This window comes from Sceloporus occidentalis, unplaced genomic scaffold (genome assembly GCF_023333645.1).
Source record: "Sceloporus occidentalis isolate IW3139 unplaced genomic scaffold, rSceOcc1.0.p SCAF_128, whole genome shotgun sequence".
Lineage (NCBI taxonomy): Eukaryota > Metazoa > Chordata > Lepidosauria > Squamata > Phrynosomatidae > Sceloporus > Sceloporus occidentalis.
Window position 1 is genome coordinate 1,385,712 of NW_028317108.1, and position 26,091 is coordinate 1,411,802.

Below are 26,091 nucleotides of genomic sequence, written 5' to 3' on the forward strand. Positions count from 1 at the left end.
TTTCTGATGTGTTATATTTTTGCATAAATTATTTTTTATATAATATAATACTATATTAAGTATAAATTCTAGAATATGATGTAACGTGATGACATTTGCATCAGAGTGATGAAAAGTCTCTATGTAGTAAACAGGCAACCTCTGGCACTCCAGCTGCTGTAGACTACAATCTTCATCTTGCTGGACCAAATTTGCAGCTCAACACACATCATTAAATAGTTATGGCTGGATTATTTTAGGCCAAATGGGCATGATGGGAGTTATAGTGCACAGCGGCTGGCATGGCAGAGGTTCCAGACTGTTGTTTGACATTGTATATAGCAAACACTTCTGTCATGTACCATATATGATTAGATTCTATGTATAATCTTTTCTTTGACACCCACCATGTTTACATGAGTTATGAATACTGTACCTTTAAATTGAAAATTAAAAGGAAGAGACTGGTACTTGTGAGCACATAGCTTTACCCAATACAGACTCACTCAACAGTATGACATCACACATCATCAAGGAGATTCAACAGAATACAAGAATGTAACAAATGACATGAAAAAGCAGAATTACATGTAGATTAATATTTTCCGTGAATATAATAATACTCATAATCTTCATAAATCATCATCTTAATCCTGCTTAATTATTTCAGGAAAACAGTTTTCTAACAGCCTCAGATATACAAAATAAAGCACGATTGGGCAAATCTACAACTTCTATCAGTAATATGTCCACCCCAATCACTATGGCTGCTGCACTATGATTCTCCATACTTATGTCATGTAACATACATGTGTCGGATGATGGTAGAATGAGATGTTAGCTAAGAATGCAGACAATAACACGGCTACACCGGGACATGCAAACACTGCACGCACATAGCAACACATGGATGGCACCCGCACATGCTACACACGACAAGCAACACACCACATAGCGGTACCTGCACATTGAAACAGTCGGACTGCATGCGTCGTGTTCACAGCACACTGATGCACACTGGCACGTTAATACACTAACCCAAACTGCACGGATATTTCAATGTAAGGGATGTGCACTGATACGCACTATAACACACAGGCACGCACTGCCATTCTCACGCAGACACGAACACTGGCACCGACCCTGGCACTATCACCCAACAAATCGCTGAGCTTAACCCTTAATCGATCTACCCCTCCTCCCCAAAGAGATCGAAGACCCGATCACTATCGCAGAAGGCACCTCACCTGCTTTGCGCAGCCGGGCGATCCTATGGGCAAAGTTTGCTGCTATCACCTGGGTATTCCAGGGAGGGAAGACAGGACAGGAGCCGCACACAATGTCGCCACATCCCCAAAATCAGGCCGGGGAGCCCCAAAAAGGCATCTCCGGAGGGGCCACTGATGCCGAGAAAGATGCTAATGGAGGTGAGGGGCAGCAGGCGATCACTGTGGTACTGCCGCTGGAATAGAGGAGGGACCAGGAGGAGGGAGGGAGGAGAGGCAGATGGAGGGGGGGGGGAGGCGGAGGGAAAAATAAGGATACGCCAGAAGATGGAAAGGAAAGGAGTCGAGCTTTAAGAAAATAGACCGAAACATTTCAGCTTCCATTGGAACTAAAACAATTTAGTCGTATCTCTTAATTCTTACATTGGTGGGAAGAGAAAGCTTAACATTTGGCTGGGTAAATGATAAACCCAAATAACGACATATTTTTGCAGAAATATGACCAGGGCCAGCCTTGCCATACAGGGGAACTGGGCAGCTGCCTATGGCAGGGAGCTGAGTGGCGAGTGGAACCCAACCATGTTCTCCCCAGTTGGTAACAAGAGTGTGTAGGAGGGAAGCATCATCATGATCGTGGGGTGTCAGAAATCTTGGCGTATGATCTGTATTATAACATGAAACTCTCCAGCTGTGAGACTACATTGTCCATGTTACACGTGAATGCTCAAAGAGCATAATGCGAGTGACAGGGGGGCTATTCATTAAAGCTGGAGAAGACATGAAACTTTGGAAAATATCTTTTTCTGCAAGGAAAGGTCGGCTGGCCATGCATAATTCGATGGTGAAGATATTTTATACATTATACAGGGCAAAACAATTGGAGCAGCAGCTCAATGGGCTTGGACCTGTATAATCCAGGAAACTGCAGCTGCCCTGCAAACCCTCTGGACAGCTCTGGCTTTGGTGAATAAACCCCGTTTTTGCAGAACAGCTGGATAACTAGCTGTTTGCATCTGTTACCAGACCTGCATAGATTGAAAAGGGTTTGGTGAAAAATTTGCATTTATCACTACGTTAACTGTATTACAAAGGGCAAGCCGCAGAGAGTTTCACATGCCAGTGGGGGTAAGAGTGTGTAAGAACTTCCCATTTGTGACTTGCAGGTGCAGTTTAGGATTGATGGGAAGCATAAATGAAAGTGCTTGTCAGAGAGACTGCAGGCCAGGCCTCTTCCCTTGGGTATACAATGACAAAGCTATACAGATTACCTGTAGATCATGGATACATTTATTAGCGAATAACCGCGTCCCAGATAACCTCTTTATGCAGCTGGATGATGCTTTAGCAATCCGGGATCTTTATTCTCTCCAGGGACGTTTTGGGGCATGGAAGAAAAGTCCCAAAGCTCCAAGTTTTATTTTTTTCTTGCGCTATTTTCAATTTCACTTCATACTGATTGCAGCTGTTAATTGTTACATATTTGCACGAGTAAGAATGATTGTAACCCTTGTGTTGGGAGTACTCAACTCTTAAGGAGTCTTTTATTTAGTTGTCATTGTTGTTATTAGCGTGTCTTATTGATATAGTGCTAGCAATCTATGCAGCACTTCTTACAGTACATACATTCAAAGGGTGAATTGATAGACACATGTGGTGAAGAAATAAAAGGTATAGAGAACGAGGGAGAGAGTGCAATAGATCAATTTGTAAGACCGTAGGAGGTGGGCCGGTGCCTGGCAGTGCGTCCAATCCTTTTTGCTATAGAAATGTTTTTGGTTCATAAAAAAAGTGCTATATGAAGATATAGAGCAGGTGACAAATATGCCCAGGGGCAGGCCCTGCAGTGTCTCCTAAGCAAAATCAGTGATCATGTGACTCAATGTACGCAATTTACTCTGTGAAGGATTGAACGAAAGCAGCAGAGCCTCCATTGCACATTGATCGTCTTTTTGCGCAGAGTGCTGGATGTGACATCATGTCCTGGCGCTCAGTAGAATGGACAGCAACCATGAAACTGTACCTGGATTACTAGAAGGGACAGTTATGTTATTCTGATGCAGCCTTTGCCATGTTGCTCTTAAGAGAATCAGGTTGCCAAGCTGGCGTGACTCCATAGAAAAATTCTCTCATCTTCCTACAGACCAGAAGTAAACATTCGACTCTCCAGCCCTGCATTTTCCGATCAGTATTAAAAGGGTTCACATGATGTGGAACATAAACAAAGGGATGTACTGTGCTTCAAAAGAAAGAAATAGTCCATATTAATATCGCTGTACATGCCAGTCTGTGTTTACAACCATACAAAAGAGTAACGCATACTATTTTGTGCAACATTATACTATATTGTAAGAATTCTGTTTTCCTCTCACTCTCAGCCTCTTGGTAACAGTCAGTTGCACATAGTCTCTGGTGACTAGTATGAGCTCTGCATTCTAAGTATCTTCCACTGCTAAGCATTAGGGACCAGTAGCCACAGTGTAAGAGAAAGGTCTGGAAACATTAAACCCACAGATCTACGTTGACAAAAGATTCTTGGTTTTGCTTGTGCCGACCCCATTGCAAATCATTTTTTTTTAAACGTACCTTTGACAGGTTGATAGAAGCAATGTATGCACAAGTAGTGCTATTCTCATGATATAAATTTGGAGCACATCTCATGGTATGGCAGTCATCAACATAAGTAGATTCTAATTCCACAGGACCATAAGGCAGTAGCTAGCCCCTATACACAAACGCATAAACCTGGCTGATGTTAGTGAATGCTTATTGGGTTACACTAGAACTAGGAAACCCGAGGTCCTCCTGTGTTTGTTGGACAGCAACTCCAATGATGCTTAGCCAGAAATGTTGTAAGCATTATTTTGTATGCAGAGAGCTTCCCCACTTCCAGGTCCACAGGGTAGGTTGCTGCCATGGCCACCAAAGGAATAAAGTGTGTTATATACGCTAGCGGTAAATAAATAATCAGACAGATGTGTATTTGGGTTTCATAAAGGAAAGTGAGTGCACCATTTTATCAGCAGGATTGCTTGTATGTGATCTCACTGATTTCACTACACTGAAATAACCGCACATTAGTCAAATAAAGCGCTACAGAATATGATGGCGCTATATAAAACAATAAATAATGATGCCTAGTGAAGAGAGTTAGCTGATATGTTTCAGCTTACCTTGATTCGTGGTTTAATGAATATTTAGCTTGTTAGCGAAGTTGACCTAAATCAGAACTATCAACAGCATTTGCATTAAGAGAACGTCTTGTACCAGATTTTGCCTCTTGTATGGCTACCATTGATTCAATTTTATTCTCTTCCTAAATTCCCATTTCGAGATTTCAAGCTGTTAAGAGTGGGGTTGTCTTCTTCTTTTGTTCCAATGTGGCAGTTATTTCTATGCTATATGTACATTTTGGCATTTATAAATAAACCAAATAAGAATATTTTCTATAAGTAACATGTTATATAATATAAAGAAAAGTCTTCTCACTAAAGTAAGAGACCTAACCGAAGGTAGGCTTCTAAGAAATTGACTATATCTGACTGGCTGCAGATATTGTTAATGGGCTTGGTTAAGCTGCACAGGTGCCTGTGAGAGATGACCTTGTCAAGACCATATCACAGGTGCCAAGAGAGATGTAGTTATGTTAGGAAACATTACAATCATGTAACATAACTTGCAGTTTCTGCGTGTGTGTGTGTATATATCTATATATATATATATATATATATATATATACACACACACACATGTATGTATATTAAGCCCTAGCAGGTGTACTGTATGAAAACAATTGTACCATCTGATACACCTTTCATCTGAATAGCAGATAGCTATAGCTTCCAAGATCAGGCATACTGCCTATCATGTCAACAATGGTTTCGTACAGACACAGCTGACTAACACAGGCCTGTTCACCGGAGTCCTAGATTGTCAGTCGCGTTACAGAGTTATCTTGACGTAACTCAAGCAAACTGACTCCAAAACCAAGTCTTTTGTCATTTTTTCCCCCGTTGTATTTAACGATTTTCCAGTTGCTGTTGAGCGCTCAAAATACTGTCAAGTTGCTGTTTAAGATATGGTGATCTCATGTTTCTCATTTCTAAACTTGGTTTTGGAGTCAGTTTGCTTGAGTTACGTCAAGATAACTCTGTAATGCGACTGACAAACTAGGACTCCGGTGAACAGGGCTGTGTTAGTCAGCTGTGTCTCTACAAAACCATTGCTGACATGATAGAAAAGTTATACTTTTTACCCAAGAAAACTTTTACAGTTGCCAATGTAAAGTTTAAGCTGTTTTAAGCCTTTTTATCTATTGCTGAGACACATAGGGAAAAATAAAATTCAGACCCCAGCATTGAAAGGGTTAAATGATTGCAAGCAGGTATTGCTGCCTAGCATTGAATTAAAAAAGTTTGTTTCCGAAAGGCATTTTTTTTTTTAGCGGCAACCCTACTACCCCGAAGCAAGTTTTTAGATGCTATATTTGCTCTTAGGGCCAGGAATTACCATTTCCGTTACATATGTATCTCAATACACACACTATGTGGGCAAAAGAATTGGGACACCTGACCATTACACCATAGCATGCTAAATTACATAGACATTAATATGTAGTTGGTCTCACCCTTGCAGCTGTAACAGCCTTCACTCTTCTGTGAAGACTTTGTGCAAGATTTTGGAGCGTTTCTGTGGGAATTTCTGCCCATTCATCTGGTAGAGCGTTTATGAGGCCAGACACTGAAGTTGGCGCTCAATCTCCGTTCCAGTTCATCCCAAAGTTGCTCAATGGGGTTAAGGTCAGGGCTGGGTGCCGCCCAGTCAAGTTCTTCCACACCAAGCCCATCCAGCCTTGCTTTGTGCACTGGGGATAGTCATGCTCGAATAGAAAAGGGCCTTTCCCAAACTATTCACACAAAGTTAGAAGCATAGCATTGTCCAAAATGCCTTGGTACGCTGAAGCATTAATGTTTCCCTTTCGCTGGGAGTAAGGGGCCCAACTCATGAAAAACAGCCCCTGACCAGTTTCCCTCCTGCAGTCAGGTAGATAACTTTCTCCTGGCATCCCCCAATCTCTCCCATCAGATTGCCAAACAGAGAAGCGGGATTTGTCACTCCACAGAAGACGTTTCCTCTGCTCCAGAGTCCAGTGTGACGTGCTTTACACCACTCGATCCAACGCTTGGCATTGTACTTGGTGATGTGAGACTTATATGCAGCTGCTTGGCCATGGAAACCCATTCCATGAAGCCTCCGGACGTACGGTTTTTGTGCTGTTATTAACTCCAGTGGAATTTTGGAACCTTTTAGCTATGGAATCAGCAGAGTGTTGGCAACTTTCACGCACCATGAACCTCAGCACTTTGTGACCCCGCTGTACGTGGTCTTCCGCTTCGTCGCTGCTGTTCCTAAATGCTTCCACTCTCCAATAATACCTCTTAAGGGTGACCGTGGAATATCTAGAAGGGATGAAATTTCACAACCTGACTCATTGCAAAGGTGGCATTCTATCACAGTACCACGCTTATATTCACTGAACTCTTCATAGCGACCTGTTTTTTCACAAATGTTTGAAAATGCAGATTGCATGGCTGGGTGCTTGATTTTATACACCTGCAGCAATGGGTCTGATTGAAACACCGGAATTCTATAATTAAGAGGTGTGTCCCAATACTTTTGTCCATATAATGTATTTACATATCGTAAGGTATGTAGCAAGAAGTTCTATGGTGGCTGTTCCACGTTTGGAGCCCATAGTGTTCCTTTGAGGTGTCTGAATGAAGAGCAGTCCTTGTGCAGACTTAGATAAGTGGAACAATCAACATGAGCGTTCCATCGGTTGCTAAGGTGACTGCTCCAGTTTTATTACTTTGAAACGTATTTGCTTTCTATACATAACTCCCAGTATGTCTATTTATATATACATTCTGCTCTACATAGAATCATATTTTTCAGAAAAATATCCATAAAAGTAATATCTGAAATGCTATCATTTTTTTCTGTGCAAACTCTGCAGGACATGTTTGCACAGAGCATTTCACTGGAAGCTACCCTGTCGTTGAACGCCTAAAACGTATTTCATTTAAAAAAGGAAGCACCTAAACATTGTATTTTTATGAGACTGTGAAGCAGGTTCTGCATATCTGTTATGTGTATATACCAAGCGTGTATCAACAAGGGAGCCAACCCCTTTCTCATTCCTCCCCACCTACCTCTCTTGTCCCCCTACATCTCCCCCGTCACTTTATCTTACTTAGTCGTGTGTATTAATCTGACAAATCATGTGGCTTCAAGTTCTGGGAATAAGGGATCCCTCACTAATTACTCCCCTGATACCGAGAAGGAAGAACGAAGAGGGGGACCAAGATAGATGAGCATGAATAAAAGGATGTAGCTACAAGTTCCAAGGCAGACTGGTGAAGTGTTTTTAGAAATTATACTCTGTGTCGCACTAGTGTGAATTTCTGCATTGTGGGACTGAAATATCTAATGTTTTAAGATTCAAAGAAATTATCAACCGCCAGTATTTCGTTTTTTTACTAAATGGCTCGAATTCATTTCACCCCTCCCTTAACTCTCTCTCTCTCTCTTTCTCTATTTCAGCTAACAGTTCCCTGTTGGGAGGTGGAGGGGGTAAGTAAGTCTCTGTTTGTCTTGTGTGTCCCATGAGACACTCTGCACTTCACATATACAGTTATCTGTTAAATGCGCCTGTCACTTATACCGAGCCACCTCTCTGTGATACATGGTTACCTGTTAGCTTCCTATAGCTATGTGTCAGTTAATTATCACTGCCTGTCAGTTATACTATTATGATGGGACAGGCAGAAGCTACTGTTGGAAAGAATTCTCATAAAGCAAGATAGACACAATTTATTTACTAAATGGGGAGCTTACGGTAGAATTACACCTTAAACTCACTAATTATGCAAGGCTAACCTAACTTACAGGAGAAGGTATGCATTATCCAAGGCTAACTGTTTACAGTATAAAGGGGTACTGTCACAATCAAGTTTTTAGCAGAGCTAAATTCATTTATTTAAACTCCTAGCTTTATGTTCTGGGGCATGTTCTGCCAGAAGAAGGCAGAGTGACCCCGTGGGGGTTGTGTGGCAGCTCACATGTCGAGCTGCATCAGACACAGGCTGCAGTTTTGTGGCGTAAGTGGACTGCATGTAAGTTAGTGTCTACTTGGTTATGTTAGTGTGTGTCTGCCTGGGTATTGTAGTGCCTTATGTTAGCGTCTGCCTGGGTATGTTAGCTTGTATGTGTCTATGTGTCTGCCTGGGTATTTTAGTGTGTGAGTGTCTGTATGGTAGTGTCTGTCTCAGTATGTATGTTAGTGTCTGCCTGGGTATGTTAGTGTGTTTATGCATCTGTATGTTAATGTGGGTCTGAGTGTGTATGTTAGGTTCTCTTTGCCTGGGTATGTATGTGTGTCTGGGTATGTTAGCGTGTGCCAACCTTGGTATATTAGTGTTTGTCTGCCTTAGTATTTTAGTGTGTGTGTTTGGGTGTGTATGTTATTGTCTGCCTGGGTATGCATGTGTATCTGCCTGGGTATTTTAGTGTGTGTGTGTTTGGGTATGTATGTTAGTGTATGCCTGGGTAGGCTAGTGTGTGACTACCTGGGTATGTTAGTGAGTGTCTGGGAATGTTAGTGTATGTGTCCAGGTACGTTAGCATGTATGTCTGGGTATGTTGGTGAAAATGTAAGTATGTTACAGTGTAAACATGTGTCTTTGAGCATGTTAATAAAAGTGTGTCTGGGTATGTTAGTGTGTTAACATGTGTCTTTGGCAATGTTACTATGTGTGTGTGTGTGTGGGTGGGTGTGTATGTAAGTGTGTGTGTGTGTGTGTGTGCATGTGCGTTAGTGTTGAATGTCTGTGTGTCTTAGTGCTGAGTGTCTGGATGTGTGATAATGTGAGTGCCCCACACAAGATCAAGCTCTGGATCTGTCCCTGAAATGGAAAAAGTGACAGATTTGTTCTTGAAAAAATGAACTGTTAAACTGTTGGTACTATAGACCTTAAGCAAGGCTCATTTACAGTGATACTACATGATAGGTCACCAGTAGTTTTAACCTACTTGTTTCTTACCTGCCTTAGAAGAATGCAAATGTAACCAGGGTCTAAAGATATCCATGAATCAGTTGTTGTTGCTTAATCAGAAAGTTACTAAATCAAGTTCTAGTTGGAATTCCACATTCAACAGAGCATCAGCAAGATCAGGTCCATGTGGATCAGAGTTGCTTGATTTCAATCCATAAATATACCCCCCACCACCTAAGGTTTTTATGATGTCTTCCCAAGTGTGCAATTGGCACAGTTTTATCAGCTATAACTACTGAGACACATATTGAACCACCTGTGCCTATTCTAGGAGATCCTGAAGTCCTATCTATCTGGAGGTATGAATTAGTTGTTCACACTGTGGATTAAAAAAGGGAAGAACTGTTGGCCAGAAATCTTTGGATTCAGCAATACTTAACTATAACATTTATAGCGTAATTATGCAAATACATTTTTTATGGTTATAGTACATAAGATTCAACTAAGTGTTGTTTCAAGTAGAGTGTGGTACCAGGTTGGTCTTAAGAACAAAACAACAAAACTGCAAAAATTACTCTATTACAATAGGTAATGTTTAGTTTTCCAACTGAGCAGGATAAAAGATGCATAACAGGGTGGGTTTTTTTTACAATCTGTGCACCAAAATTGGACTCTGTGGAAATTGAATTAAAAAACACATTTAAAGCTCACATTGTTAGAGAAAACTCATTGGCACCTTGGCCTGTACCTGTTCAAATTATCATTTAAGAAACTATCACAAATTATCTGTACTTAACACTTTGATTACTTTAATTCCATGTTTTAGTAGTAAGTGCTACTTCGAAATGGTTACCTCACTCCTCAACATTAAATATTTTAAACCTATGGCAAAATAGTTGTTAATTACAACTTTTTTTAACTCTTGTATGAATTGTAATGGTTATATACATTTTATTTCAAAGCATTCGCACAGGCTTTGAATATAAAATAATTCAATACATACTCGGTGAATACCATTACAAAAACACCTAGGCATAAATAAAACACACTATATGGCCATATGATGCTTAGCCCACCACTACGTCAAAGAATCCCAAGTTTAAAGAGTCCTATTTAATTTTTGATGGCTATATTGCTTACCAAGGGCTGCACTGCTTTTTAACCCAAATTTCCCCCTTGACAACAATTGACGTGCCAGTAACATCACAGAAAATAATAGTTAGTGACAATTGGAGTGCCTTGCATGTTCATTGGGTTAAATGACCTTAGAAATCGCTTCCTTCCCTCAAACTGTGTTGCTGCAATGCCTCGACATTAAGGCCCTTTTAATCATCTTTTAGATATGGGCACGGTGTAACTACAGGGGTCACAGCAGTCGCAATGTGGTCCGTGTCTCTAGGGGGCCCGGTGAGACCCCTGCAACCTCTTTCTCTCCTCTCTCCTCACACTGATTCAAAATAATTTAATAATTTAGAAAGGGCCCTTCTGACATGGTTGTTTGTATGTATGAATGTGAGCATGGATGTGTAATTGTGTGTGTGTGTCACCTTTCGCCGGCGGGTCTGTCCAGGGGGCTCTGCTGCTGCCGTGCGTCCGTCTCGCGTCCCGCTCCCTCGGGTGGGGGCGTCCTCAATGGTGCCCGCCGTCGGGTCCTCCAGCACTGCTCGCCGCCGGGATCACCCTCTTCGCCGTCCTCGGCCGTCGTGGCGTATGTCTCTCTCCTGCCGGGGGTCTGCGGCCGGGGTCCTGGAGAGGTTCTTCTTCCGTCCTCGGTGTGCTGGAAGTGCGCACACATGTACGTTGTCATGGCGGCCAGGAATCCCATACCCGTCAACTGTGTACATCACGCTAGGGGGTGGGTCCTCCCGCTTTTTATCTGATTGGCTAATTATTTGCTTCAGCTGTTTGGCACCAAATTTAAACCCCCTGCTCACTCTAATCTGAGCCCTTGTGTGGTACATACGTTATCACTGTCTCAGTGTGTTATATTCTGATTTACTGGTTTCCTGACTCCTGCTTTGTTCCTGACTATTCTCTGATCGCCGCCTGGATTGACTTCGGATTGCTTTTTGGACTTTGCCTGTTTGCTGCCTGCCTCGACCTTGGACTGTGACCTGTTTATGCTATTGGAACTTTCCTGCTGTTGTCCCACTATTCCTACTACTACTACCCGTCCTGATAGCTCACCATTATGAAAACAGGACCCGTCTCTCATCGGATTGTTACAGTGTGGGAGCATGGATGTGTAAGTAGTGTAAGTTGCAGTGTGTACATGTGTGTTAGTATGAGTAAGTGTGTGTCATTTGTACAAGTGTGTTTACATATGTGTGCCAGAGTGTACGTTGGAGGGCAGGGCCGGCCTTAGGGGTGTGCGACCTGTGCGACCGCACAGGGCGCCATGTTTGCAGGGGCGCCGGACCGGGACTTAGATTAAAGCATCGGTTTTTTTGGGGTTTTTTTTTTTTCAACTTTATTTAACATCATTGATGTTTTTTAAAAAAAAAACGATGCTTTAATCTAAGTCCCGGTCAGGGGCGCCGAGCGGTTGCTCGTGAAGTTCTCAGCAACCGCTCGGCACCCCTTACTCTCCTGAACTCCGTTGCGGTGCCGGCATCTCATGTTGAGCGCCGGACTATTCCGGCGCTCAACATGAAATGCCGGCACCGCAGCAGAGCGAGAAGACGGATGCCTCCCGCTCTCACCGCAGGACTCCGGCAACAAGGTAAGGGGGGGAGGCTGTAGTTTGAAGGGGCAGAGGGGGGGGTGTAGTTTGAAGGGGCAGAGGGGGGGGTGTAGTTTGAAGGGGCAGAAGGAGGGGGGTGTAGTTTGAAGGGGCAGAGGGAGGGGGTGTAGTTTGAAGGGGCAGAGGGGGGTGTAGTTTGAAGGGGCAGAGGGTGGGGGGTGTAGTTTGACGGGGCAGAGGGTGGGGGGTGTAGTTTGAAGGGGCAGAGGGAGGGGGGTGTAGTTTGAAGGGGCAGAGGGAGGGGGGTGTAGTTTGAAGGGGCAGAGGGGGGTGTAGTTTGAAGGGCAGAGGGGGGGTGTAGTTTGAAGGGGCAGAGGGTGGGTGTAGTTTGAAGGGCAGAGGGGGGGTGTAGTTTGAAGGGACAGGGGGGGGTGTAGTTTGAAGGGGCAGAGGGGGGGTAGTTTGAATGGGCAGGGGGGGTAGTTTGAAGGGGCAGAGGGGAGGGGTAGTTTGAAGGGGTAGAGGGGAGGGGTAGTTTGAGGGGGGGTAGTTTGAAGGGGCAGAGAGGGGGGTAGTGAGGGGGGGCACAAGAGGAGTAGTCCGCACAGGGCGCCACAACGCCTAAGGCCGGCTCTGTTGGAGGGGGTGCAAGGGACATAAGAGGCTGTAGTTTGAAGGGGCAAAGGGGGGGGGGTAGTTTGAAGGGGCAGAGGGGGGGGTGTAGTTTGAAGGGGCAGATGGGGGGTGTAGTTTGAAGGGGTAGAGGGGGGGTGTAGTTTGAAGGGGCAGAGGGTGGGGGGTGTAGTTTGATGGGGCAGAGGGTGGGGGGTGTAGTTTGAAGGGGCAGAGGGAGGGGGTGTAGTTTGAAGGGGCAGGGGGGGCGTGTAGTTTGAAGGGGCAGAGGGGGGGTGTAGTTTGAAGGGCAGAGGGGGGATGTAGTTTGAAGGGGCAGAGGGTGGGTGTAGTTTGAAGGGCAGAGGGGGCGTGTAGTTTGAAGGCACAGAGAGGGGGTGTAGTTTGAAGGGGCAGAGGGGGGGGTAGTTTGAATGGGCGGGGGGGGTAGTTTGAATGGGCAGGGGGGGTAGTTTGAAGGGGCAGAGGGGAGGGGTAGTTTGAAGGGGTAGAGGGGAGTGGTAGTTTGAAGGGGTAGAGGGGAGGGGTAGTTTGAGGGGGGGTAGTTTGAAGGGGCAGAGGGGGGGGGTAGTTTGAAGGGGCAGAGAGGGGGTAGTGAGGGGGGGCACCAGAGGAGTAGTCCGCACAGGGCGCCACAACGCCTAAGGCCGGCTCTGTTGGAGGGGGTCCAAGGGGCAAAAAAGGCACAGACAAGTTCTTTTGGATCAACTTTAGAAGTCGGTTTGTGTGAAAGGTTGAACCTACTATACTATACTGTACTATACAAGTTGTTTGGGGGGCAATGATGGCACAAACCAGCTATTGCAGGGCCTTGGGTCAATTTCACACCAGGGCCCTGTGGCTTCTAGTTATACGTTTATTTTTAATTGGGGGAGCTCATGTAAGAGAAACAACAACAATAATGTAGACTGTTCAGACAATACTATGTTAATTGTGTGTTTCTCAATCTCCTCTTATAGAGGACTAGACTTCACTGAAGAGAGATAGATGGAAGGCACAACCAATAGTGTGATACTGTTTACAAAAGCTTGTGAATAGGATAGTAAATAGTTGCACTCACGGGATCCAATGCACAAAAAAGTATGTGCTAGGTGTGCTCAGGGAGAGGGGTGGGGGAACCCCACTGTGTCCAGGATCTCTCCTCCAAATGTTGTGGATGTTCAGGTCCGATCCCCAAAGGCTGTGATATAGCGCAGAAACTTCTTTCAGCCAGGGACATGCACTTCAGCACTATTGTGAGTGCAATTGACACAATATAATTAACATCGTATTGTCTGAACAGTCTACACTATTGTTGTTGTTTTGTTTGTTTCTCTTACATGAGTGCCCCCAATTGAAATTGAACCTATACTTTGCAACACCTGGAGAGAGGTGTTTTTGAGGCAGCAGCTGTAAGAAAACAAAAGGGAAATATTTTCAATAGATTTATTTATTTAGCACACACAATTATTGAGGTATACCGGTTATCTTCACAATTTTTTGTTTCTAGTTATACCCCTGGATATGGGTGTGGCTGAAACACCTAAACTCAATAATTAGAACCTTTGTGGATGTGTGTGTGTGTGTATATATATATATATATATATATATATATATCGTATTTGCTCGATTATAAGACAAGGTTTTTTTCAGAGAAACTGCTCTGAAAAATATCCCTCATCTTATATTCGAGGTCGTCTTCTAATCAGACCCCAAATAGAGGTCTGATTATAAGACTAAGATCCAGATCCCCCGCAGCGCAGCAGGGGACCTGGATCCTCCTTTCTGGCAGCCTCTGCTGCTGCCCTGTACTTCCTGGGGGGGGGTTCTATGACGGAGCGTCGGCATCACATGACCTTCCGGTGCTCCACCCTAGAAGCCCTGGCGGAAGTGCCGACAACAGCGGAGGTTGTCTGTGAACGTTTGCAGGATGCACACAGGCAACCTCTGCTGCTGCCGGCAGCTCTGTCGTGGCTTCTATGGTGGAGCACCAGATGGTCATGTGATGCCGGTGCTCCCGTCATAGAAACCCTGTGGAAGTACTGGCTACCAGCAGCGGAGGTCTGCCTCACACCGACCTCCACCGGCTGCCCCACTAGACACCAGGGAGTCTGAACACGGGTCACACGTAAAGAGATGCACTGGTAAGTGGCAGGAAGGGGGTTAAGAGAGGCGTGGGGGTTAAGAGTGGCGTAGAGGGGTTAAGAGTGGCAGGGAGGGGTTAAGAGTAGCATGGGGTGGGGTTCAATGGTTTTCTGGAGGCAGAGTGGCATATAGGGGGTTAAAATGCATATCAGGGAGGCAGAGTGGCATATATTGGTGTAAAAAGGCATATCTGGGGGCAGAGTGGCATATGGGGGTACAATGCATTTCTGGGGAGCAGATAAGGGGGTATAAGGCATATCTGGGGGCAGATGTGCATAACTAGGGCAGAGTGGCATTAGTATTTACTAGTTAAACTTTTTTCCCTATAGGGTAGTCTTATATTCAGGCTTTTTCTTTTCAAATTTTGGGGGGTCGTCTTAAATCAGGGTCATCTTTTAATTGAGCAAATACGGTATATTCCCTATGTATACATGGGTATCTGTTAATTGTGTTTAATGTTAGTCGTTTTCCTGAAGTTTTCCCTGATTTACTGCTTCTCTAAGTACCTGGTCTTAGAACTAATGGGATTGAAAAAACAATTAAGGATTGAAGACAAACAGAGAAGAGAAAGATAAAAGGGGTAAGACCCAAGAGGGTAGGAGGGAGGGAGGAACAGAGAAAGGTCTGGCAGTAAGAAGTAATACCAGTGTCCAAAGAGCAAAAGAGAGAGTTTGGGGAACGAAGGATTAGAATAAGGGGTGTACCCCTTCACTATCTAGTCATGTCCTAAACACAATTATGAACAATTAATGCTTATATAGAATCCAAATCATAATGTAAATGATATTTAAATCCTGTTTATACTTGGAATTGCCAGTAAAACATTATAAATTGCATAGATGGTGGTAATAAAAAACACGTTCAAATCAGAACAGCTTAGGGTCCTGCCTCCCTTGCCAACATAAATAAAACTACCATACTTCATGGTACTAAGATTTTGCATCATCAAAAATAAATAGGGTTCAAAACTGCACTAATGCATGGAGACAAAACTAATCCTTTTTAGTTCCAGGTGGCAATGCAAAAGCATTGAAGTACAATGCAGTAGCCACCCCCAGGGCCGGCCCAAGACTTAATGCCGCCTGGGGCGAAGATTAAAATGAAGCCCCCCCCTGCCGACGCCGGGGGGGGCGGCATCTTAAACTTCGCCGACACCATTATCTACCCCCCCTTCCGCCATTTGTACTTACCTTGAAACAGTTCTGCGGCGAGTCTCCCTGCTCTGCCACGGTGCCGGCTTGTAATGCTGAGCGCCGGAAATTGACGTCACTTCCGGCGCTCAGCATTACAAGCCGGCACCGAGACCGAGCTAGAGGGCTCGCAGAGGAGAGGGGCGCCGAGCGGGTAAACGAAAACCACTCGGCACCCCTCTCTCTCCTCCGCTTCAAAAAAACCAAAAAAAAAACGCTTCTGGTGGCAAAGTGCCGCCCCTTCAAAAGTGCCGCCTGGGGCAATTGCCCCACTCAGCTCCGTTGTAGGGCCGGCCCTGGCCACCCCTAAGGCAATGGCAGTATAGTGTAGTATAGTATAGTGCATTGCACCTCCTACTTGCTACTGACACTGCAAAACAAAGAGGTGGTCACATTATAATTTATTAAGTATCATCTTCTCGTCATTTTTCTATTTCCCATACTCCAAAGATATACTATATCTTTATGTCCTTATATCCATAAGTACCTAACTTAAGGGCATACACTATTGTTTTAGCCACACTAGTTCTGTGGCGCTAGTTAAATACTGGACACTGTTAAATACTGGACAGAAAAATCTAGTCACATACTCAGACTGGCCATCTGACACAGTGGGCAAATGCCTGGTGGGATGCAGGCCAGCAACTCCAAACACTCCCCCAATCTGGCTTGTGGCTGGATATACCCGGACGTACGCTACATGAGCTACCGCACATATCCAGTTGTTGGCTGCAACTACATCATAAGGCAGCTGCTGGCCTTAAAATACTAGGGCCTTAAAATGCTAGGGCCTCCCTGTCATCGCTAGTTCGTCTCAGCGCGTACCGTTGCTTCTGAAAAGTAAATTATAGTCCCGTGTAAGCAGCAGTTAAGTGGTTATGTCTTTAATGTAAAGCTTAATTATTCCCATTCATTTTAATCCAAACAATTTCCATCTCTCATAGCCATAGCATTGGCTATATTCCTATTTCAGTAAAAATAGAATCTGTGTCATGGAAACATAGAGTCCACAAAGCAAGATGTTGTCTTTTTTTTAATCAAACATATTCTGATTGGGTATCTGAGAAACTCTATATATGTTAGCATACTAAAAGTATTATTTACCATTTATTATTATTATTATTATTTTTTATTTTATTTTTATGTTTAAGTGCAGGATGTCCCTGAGCTTTTTCTTTGTGTTATATATGAGTAGGCTGCTCTGTATGTATTTTGATTTGAATTCCAGTAGTATAATTTACCAGGTTACAACCAGTCCATGTTATGATTTTTGTGTCCCACAGTGTCAGGGTGGAGAAAGAAAAAGGAAACAAGGTCTGGTAACATCACGGAGACAGATAGGGGGGAAATGAATGAAAGAGCCAGTAACACAGAGGGAAAGACTGCACAAAGAATGAGAATCAGATATAAGGGCTTGTGTATGCTGAATGGTGAAAAGATTGTCACACGTCAAAAGCTGAGGACAGAGGAAAAACTCATTGCATGATGGCAAAGGGCAGTATTATATATATATAACAGGCAGATGCATTACATTAATATGATTGCAAAGGATCAGATTTATAGTAGAAAACATGATCCTGATATTGAGAGACAGAGAGATTATAAAATTAATCTTCACTTCAGCCATTTATATGCACTTTTAATGCTAGAAAGCCTAACCCTTTTTTGTATTCGCAGAGACAAAGTATACCCTGTTTATATATTGAAGTGGCAGCTGACCTTGGTACTGAAAATAGTCAGCTGCAAATATTTATCTTTCAGTTTTATGTACCACTGTTCATAAGTCTCCTTATCTGGTCTCTTTTCCTTTACAATTAGCCCAACATGCAATTTCATGTGCTCTTGTTTTCTGCTAGTGGATGGATGCATACATCGGGCAGCAGGTCCTCTCCTAAAGTTAGAATGTAGCTCTCTTGGTGGGTGTGAAACTGGACTGGCCAAAATGACATGCGGTTATCTCCTTCCTGCCAAATGTGAGTGCCATTTTCTCTTTTTTTCATATATAAATCCTACAAGTGCAAGCTATGAAAAATCTAGCACCATGTGTAATGGTGCCAGGTCTAAACTGCGAGACTCTTTAATACAATCACTTCCCTCTCAGCCCTAGCCTGCCCAGTTTCTGTATAATCTGTACTGACACTATGTATTGCTGCCTTGCTGCCTTGCAATTCAGATATGATTTAGTCCAAGATGTATAATGTTTATGTATGCCCACATGTGACTTTTTGTGCTAGATCTATGCTTTCAGTCCCTTAACTTATCATCCATGTGTTTCTGTGGCAATAGATGTGATTCACACAGTGGGTCCTGTGGCACAAGGTCAGCCAGGGCCCAGTCAGGAGGAAGATCTGAAGAATTGCTACAAGAACAGCCTGAAAGTGGCAGTGGAGGGCAAACTGTGTTCTGTGGTGAGTGGCAAAAACAAGAGGGGTAGTCTCTTTGTTCCTTAACGTCCCAAGGCTGCCCCTGTTCATTATTACAGTAACAAAAGCATTGTTAAATTCTCTGTCTCACTCTCTGCCTTATCATCCCTGTCCTCCTGTCTTTGTATATCTTCAAGTCTTTCAGTCACATGCCCATTTCAGTCTCGTTCCTTTTCCTCCCACTGTCTGCTCGCATTTATTTGGTCTCTCATTGCTTGTGTTTTTCTATTCCTTCCTCGCTCTGGATGACTTGGCTCTTAGCATTTTGGAGCACTAGCACACCTGGTGGGGAGAAGCGAACAGTGATTATTAAGATTTGCATTACTGGAATATATATTCTTTGTATAATAAGTTTGTAGAGTCACGCAGTGTTCAGCAAACATAATGATATATTAATAACATTTACTCTATTCTAGTACAGTAATTGCTTGCTGGCTGCCAGTAGCACGACGCTGTTCTAGAGAGTTCTCAGGCAGTGTGATAAAATACAGCTATAGCATGACAAAGGAATTATGGATCTTTTTGTCGCTGGATTGTATTATATAATAGTGTTTCCATAAAAGTCTGTGAGGCAAATCTGTTTTGTAGGTGCTGTGATGTCTGTGACACGAGTTATAAACACAGTGTTTGCCTCTCATCCAGAAAGTGACAAACCCTGTGTGACACTGGCATAAAAATCTAAATATGTACTTATATTGATAGGTATCTTGATTTTTATTTATTTTTGGTACCCATTACCTTTTGATGTACAGTATGCAAATGATTGCTCACCTTCTCAATAATAAATAACACAGGTATTGTAGAATCAATAACAATAATACTATTTGTTAATTATATAATCATAACTTAATGTTACAATTATCTTTTCCCCTAGGCATTCCCTTGTATTTCCACAGGAGTATTTGGTGAGTACTCAGTCCGCTTTAGTCTCTACACCATGAAATGTCTCTACTCCATGAAGATCTCACAAGGTCAACTCGCCTTCTAGAAAGAAATATTTGCTAGGGCTGGCCCTTAATAAAATAAATTTCATATAGTGAGATAAAAATGCAGCTCACCTGTAATTCATAGTTTTGTGTAAAAATAGTACTGAGTGTTTATTGGTCTGTATTGTAGTATTTTAACCCATTCAAAATGTGAAATATACCCTTGCAGGATACCCCGCAGATGCAGCAGCTGATGTGGCCCTGGGAGTAATTAGGAGTGTTTTGGAGGAGGGCAAGGACAAGGTGAGAGCACAAAGAGTGAGGGAGAGTTAGTTATGAAAAGGAAAAGGTCTCCAATGACTAAACAAAAACCCATGTGCCATATCTGAATTCTCTGTATTTATAAAACACATTATGAATATCAACGCAGATTGGACTTGCATTATATTGTCCTTCTCGTTATTATTGTGATTATAGCTATGGTTCACATATGATAGCTGAGTGTCTCCAATAAATTATCATTTGTCCCTTTACAAATACATGGAGGATTTTGTAGAATCCCATCATACACACAAGCATGAAATCACATGGTTTTTCTTTATCAGGCTTGCTTTCCAAAGTAATATAATAATCATTTTTGGTGGTGATTCTGCATGGAGCAGTTAACTACCCCTTTAAACAAATGTAGCAATCATGTTTAATTAAATAACTTTGGCAATATAAATAACTTTTGGCATGTGACATCATATCCTGGTGCACCACAGTGAGGGCAGCAACATACTTTCCTTCAGCGCTGACATAGAGCAGCACCCCCAGCCACCCTCTCCTCGTCAGCATCTGCACCACATTAAAACATGTCCTTTTCTGGCTCTCTGTGTCTTAAAGATGCGCAACACCATCCAATGCGGTCTCCATGGCGTAAATGGGCCAATCGGAGAAATCGAAGAATTGTCTCTGTATGTTACTTTGTGTTTGTTTTATCTTTCTGCAGTGCAAAATAAAAATCTTGGTCACTTAAAAATTGTTAGAGATTTAATTTAATTTGATCGTCTAGAAATTCACACAAAAATATATCAATTTAAGTCACGTTAATACTTTGTATGCCTCGTTAAATTGCTTAGGTGAAATTGTTGCTTTCTATGTAACTGTTTTATAAGCAGTCACAGTCTGGTAACTGGCAACATATAGTTGAACTGCAAACCATGCACTAGCGTTAATACTAATAAATCACTGAATAAAGCCCTTTTTTAATTTGAGTGTTACATTTACCAGAGTAGGTGAAAAGCCTCTTTAAAAATGATTTTGGTTATGGTAGCAGGGGCAGTGACTTGTTAAGTGGCAGACTTTTATGTCCTCCAAGAAATAAAGGCACCCATGAAAACAGTAAAATAAGTACAAGTGTCTTAACTTCATACAGATCGGTGTGGATAAATGTTTGGTTTAATTAGATAGCCAGCCCGCTTTTAGTAAACCATTTACAATACGATTAACAAAACAACACAATACAACGTACTACGAAAACACAGAAAATACCATATTGTTTTTAAGATTTATAACTGAGTTAACTTTTAGAAGGAAACAATGTGCTTCTGTCCTCTTTAGCCACAGATGTTTAACCCGACAGTGCAAACATATTCATTTTACATGTTTTCATAGAAATAAAGGGGTTATTACATTACAGAAGATGGTTCTATGGCAAAACTTGAGTACCTTAGTACCAGGCATCCATTAGAATGGGGAAATTAGCAGGAACACTCCATTATAGATAATAAGACTACTTTCAGATGGTCAATTTTTATACAGAGAGTCTGATGGCAAATGAGAACTATTTCATAAAACAAGTCTGGTAATTTTTTCTACCTGCTGTAGGACCCAAATCCTTATTTAGCATTGAATTATTTCCAAGCCATATGTTTATCCCTTGGATTTTTACATTTTCTGACCAAGGTTATCGCATTCAGTGAAGAGTATTTAAGTCTAAAAAGACTAAGATGAAGGCTACTAAAATGGTAAATGGTTTGCAGAACTCACAATAATTAAGGGAACTCAATAAGCATAACCTGGAGGAAAGAAGAGTGAGAGGAGGTGTGATAGAAACATGTAGATCTTTATCGAGGTGGCAGATTAGATGGACAGAATGCTTCTATGTTTTTATGTTTCTGTGTACATCTCCACTAAATAGGTGGCAAACACATACAGTATCTCACAAAGTGAGTAATTTATTATTTATTTTCATGTGACAACACTAAAGAAATGATACTGCTACAATGTAAAGTAGTGAGTGTACAGCCTGTATAACAGTGTAAATTTGCTGTCCCCTCAAAATAACTCAACACACAGCCATTAATGTCTAAACCTTGGCAACAAAGTGAGTACACCCCTAAGTGGAAATGTCCAAATTGGACCCAAAGTGTTAATATTTTGTGTGACCACCATTATTTTCCAGCATTGCCTTAACCCTCTTGGGCATGAAGTTCACCAGAGCCTCACAGGTTGCCACTGGAGTCCTCTTCCACTCCTCCATGATGACATCACGGAGCTGGTGGATGTTAGAGACCTTGCACTCCCCCACCTTCCATTTGAGGATGCCCCACAGATGGTCAGTAGGGTTTAGGTCTGGAGACACGCTTGGCCAGTCCATCACCTTAATCCTCAGCTTCTTTAGCAAGGCTGTGGTCGTCTTGGAGTTTGGGGTGGTTATCATGTTGGAATACTACACCATGGTCCAGTCTCCGAAGGAAGGGGATCATGCTCTGCTTCAGTATGTCACAGTACATGTTGGCATTCATGGTTCCCTCAATACACTGTAGCTCCCCAGTACCAGCAGAACTCATGCAGGCCTAGACCATGACACTCCCACCACCATGCTTGACTGTAGGCAAGACACACTTGTCTTTGTACTCCTCACTTGCTTGCCTCCACACACGGCACCATTGCCGACACCATCTGAACCAAATAAGTTTATCTTGGTCTCATTGGACCACAGGACATGCTTCCAGTAATCCATGTCCTTAGCCTGCTTATCTTCAGCAAACTGTTTGCAGGCTTTCTTGTGGAACGACAGCCATGCAGACCAATTTGCAGACGACAACCTCTGCAGCAATGCTGGCAGCACTCATACGTCTATTTCCCAAAGACAACCTCTGGATATGACACTGAGCACACGCACTCAACTTCTTTGGTCGACCATGGAGAGGCCTGTTCTGAGTGGAACCTATCCTGTGAAACCGCTGTATGGTCTTGCCCACCCTGCTGCAGCTCAGTTTTAGGGTCTTGGCAAATTTACACTGTTATATGGGCTGTAAAGTAGTGACTTTACATTTGAGTGTCATTTCTTCAGTGTTGTCACATGAAACGATATAATAAAATATTTACAAAAATGTGAGGGGTGTACTCACTTTTGTGAGATAATGTATATGACAATGTTCACACTCTAGGATACAACTAACTGCAAGTTTGCATTTCCTTTCATAATAATAAGTTTTTTTTCTATGGGTATAGTTGGGTATAGGAGAGACCTCCTTTGTTCAGCCTGGATGTAACATCTCCATTGAAACTAAGCACAATTATACTGATGAAATGTAGCTCTGTTTGTACCAAAGGATTGTATATGTATAAATAAATAAATAGGTCTTTTAAATGCATACATTCACATCTACATGTCTGTGTTGATTTACAGTTTGACCGCATCATCATCTGTGTTTTCCTGGAGAAAGATGAACAGATTTATCTCCAGAAACTTCCTGAATACTTCCCTTTGGGTGAGTGGTTCTATTAAGATTTTGTGCAAAGTGTTTTTGCTACAGCAGATCGTCCCTTGGTGTTATATATCCTGGTTTGCACAGAATCTTAGTTGTTTATTTTGTTTGTTTGTTTTGTCGGGAATGAAGGTCCCCTTCTTATCTCCCCAGCTCTCCACAACACATTTTAATAGAGCTTAACTTTACCTTGTGTAGCCAACAATGAAGTACCAAGAACACACAGCAGATGATGCTGATAACAACCTTTATTCTATTGAACTTTTTTGTGTCAGAATTGAACTATACACTTAGCTGAAGTGGAGATATAATCACGTCACCTATGTGTAAAAGGAGAGTACTTGCTTTTATAGAGATAACCTGATCCATGCGTCCCAGGGGGATGCAAAATAACTATTGTGGCTGAAAAAGTTGACTTGGAAAAATATTGTGAAAACCTTTACTCTGTATTATTTTAAAATACAAAGCTTTGGGGATAAGCTGATTAACACAAGCAATGGACTTAATTATGCACAAACAATCAATACGTATGTTAATTGTTTTGTTTTTAAAGGCATTTAATGATGTATCACATGCATATGTATGTAGGGCAATAGATGGAGGGCAGTTAATCTCATGACACTTTCTGCTTTTTTTTCAGCCTAATGTAGAGGTGACCCTCTATGTGAGGAGTAAGATATTTCTGTTTGCAGGAATCTGGATGCTTACATGCTAACAACCATGCATTTTCACATATACCATGTTTTCTTTATAAAACTGTGTGTGCATCAGTATGCATGTTGTGTATGGTAACAAAATACACTGGTCTGTGAATTCATGTGATATATTTAGGATATCCAGAAAAAAATAACTTTATGGTGGCTCAGTGCCCTATCTTACATGTATGATGGGTGCAGGTCTGCTGGTCTCCATGCCCATTCATACTCACTATGATTTCTCCATATTTTAAATCATGTTTAGCTGTACAAATAAGGGGCCCTCATGTGAAAACCTTCCCAGGGGTCAGTGGGGCCTAAACTTGGCTCTAACCATCTATGGATGCAGATATATGTTTAAACAATAGCCATTATGATTTAGCCCTGTGCTCCTCATGTAAATAAAGATTTGAGTTGTATTTCAAGCAGGAGTATTCCTTCTTTCCTGTTTTGCTTCATTACATTTCCTAACATGTCTCCCAAGTAATCGGGAGGATCCCATAGCATTTGTTATATCACCAAACACATACGTATTCCATGACTGCTTAGCAGGGCATGGTCACTGCTTTGCTGTCCAAAATAAAGATCTGCAGAAGTAGTTACGTGAATCCATGAATAGAATCATACAATGTGCACCTGTGAGAAGCACTATAGATCACTCAACAAGTATAGGGAATGGTGGTTTTTGAGTTAACTGGAATTTGAAGCTACATAACCACATTGTCATGTATAAGTTATACTGTTAAGCTTTTCTTCCAATAAGGCTAAAAGGTTTTCACTCCTAAATGCTATGCTTTACTTAAGTAGCCAATACCAGATATACATCCAGATATACACATTTTATAGGGCTTTAAGAGCCTAGAATTTAGTGGAGAAAAGCTATTTGTATATATATATATATATATATATATATATATATATATAAAAATATAAACTACATTACTGTTGGCCCCTGTTGGGTGATATGCAGGTAGTTAGGGTAGAGCATCATAACCTAAAGAATGGGTTAACCATGTGTAGAAAAATACATTAAATAAGTAGTCTGTAGCTGAAGGTTTTTTATACATAATTATCGTTATACATAATTGTAAAAAGAGAAAGAAAAAACAGTCTTACAGACATATGCATTTAAAAATACTTTATTTTCTGATGTTTTCTGAGGAGCCAGTGGGATTGGAGTCTCATTTTCTAAATCCAGTAACTCAAGGTTGCATGTACTGATTTGCATGTAGTAAACTTGAATCAATATGCATTTTACATGAAAATAGGGCTGAAGTAGTCCAGGTAGAGGAATGCCACCCAAGGGTTAGTAAAACAGAGTAGAACATTATGATGGATGATTGTGAGGGTTATTATGATGGATAAGGGCAGGGGCACTTGAAACCTCAAGGCCCCGTTTTTAGAAACCGCTCGGCACCTCTTGGGCCCCCCTGACTGGCAGAACTCCAGGGCCCGGTCGCAGTTGCGACCCCTGCGACCCCGGTAGTTCCGCCACTGGATAAGGGGTATCAGAAGATGCATAAGGCTCCATACGTGAGGCATGTGCTAAGGGAAAATGGACTCTGAGACCAGCTTCATTAAAAAAGATTGTGCATTGCTTCTGTAAGATCTGATTATTTATTATGTATCTGTGCAATTAGTGGCGAAACATTTTTTGTGCTTTGCTGATTGTGTGTGATCTAATATTACTTAACGATATACACAAATATTAAGCCTGCTTTTTGTAGATTGCAAACACATTAATCAAATTATATTTCTTCTGCATTGATATGGTAAAATGATAAATAATAAAAAAAACATTTATCTGCAATTTGTCCAGCATACCATATGAATCATTTAAGCTTTCTATCGTGGACCTGTCACCCCCCCCCCCCCAATTGTTTTATTCATAAAGACATATTAATAATACGAAACAAAACTACATATCAAGGATTTTTTTTTGTTTGGATTGAAGGCAAGTTTTTAGGTGTCAGGTTTACTTTAAATGACACCAACATATAAAATATAACTAACTGTGTTTCTACTTTCTTTCCTTCATAGACTCTGTGGACTTGTCCAGTAATCTGTAGGAGAACTCATGGAGATGTTTGATCCTACACTCTTCATTCACTGTTCTCCCTTCATATTTACATTTAAAATAAGTAAAGTCAATGCTATAATCAGTTCCACAGCGTCATTATTTACCCCAGATAGGCGGCACTAGAATGGATGGAAGCGGAGAGAAACCATCCTAATCATTTCTTTAAGAGCTGCACTTAAAACCACTTATTGATTTGTTTTGCCATTCATCAAAGAGACAGCCAAAGATCTGTCAAGGAGACAGCCACAAATGTCACGGTAGAATAAATAGTGCCAAATGCTTGTCAAAGAAAGAGACAGTCAGAGTGATATCAAGAGACAGGC

At 42.0% G+C, this 26,091-nt stretch overlaps 1 protein-coding gene across 1 annotated transcript in view; it reads left to right on the top strand.

Moving 5' to 3' along the window:
- LOC149281723 (ADP-ribose glycohydrolase MACROD1-like) overlaps positions 1 to 23,013 on the top strand; it is a 403,871-nt gene extending 380,858 nt beyond the window's left edge. Inside the window, exons 4-9 of the mRNA XM_089499036.1 lie at positions 7,806 to 7,835; positions 17,743 to 17,859; positions 18,173 to 18,294; positions 19,184 to 19,214; positions 19,465 to 19,538; positions 22,915 to 23,013. Coding sequence (XP_089355162.1) covers positions 7,806 to 7,835; positions 17,743 to 17,859; positions 18,173 to 18,294; positions 19,184 to 19,214; positions 19,465 to 19,538; positions 22,915 to 23,013 — 473 coding nt within the window. The remainder of the gene's footprint in view (positions 1 to 7,805; positions 7,836 to 17,742; positions 17,860 to 18,172; positions 18,295 to 19,183; positions 19,215 to 19,464; positions 19,539 to 22,914) is intronic.
- The last annotated feature ends 3,078 nt before the right edge of the window (positions 23,014 to 26,091 follow it).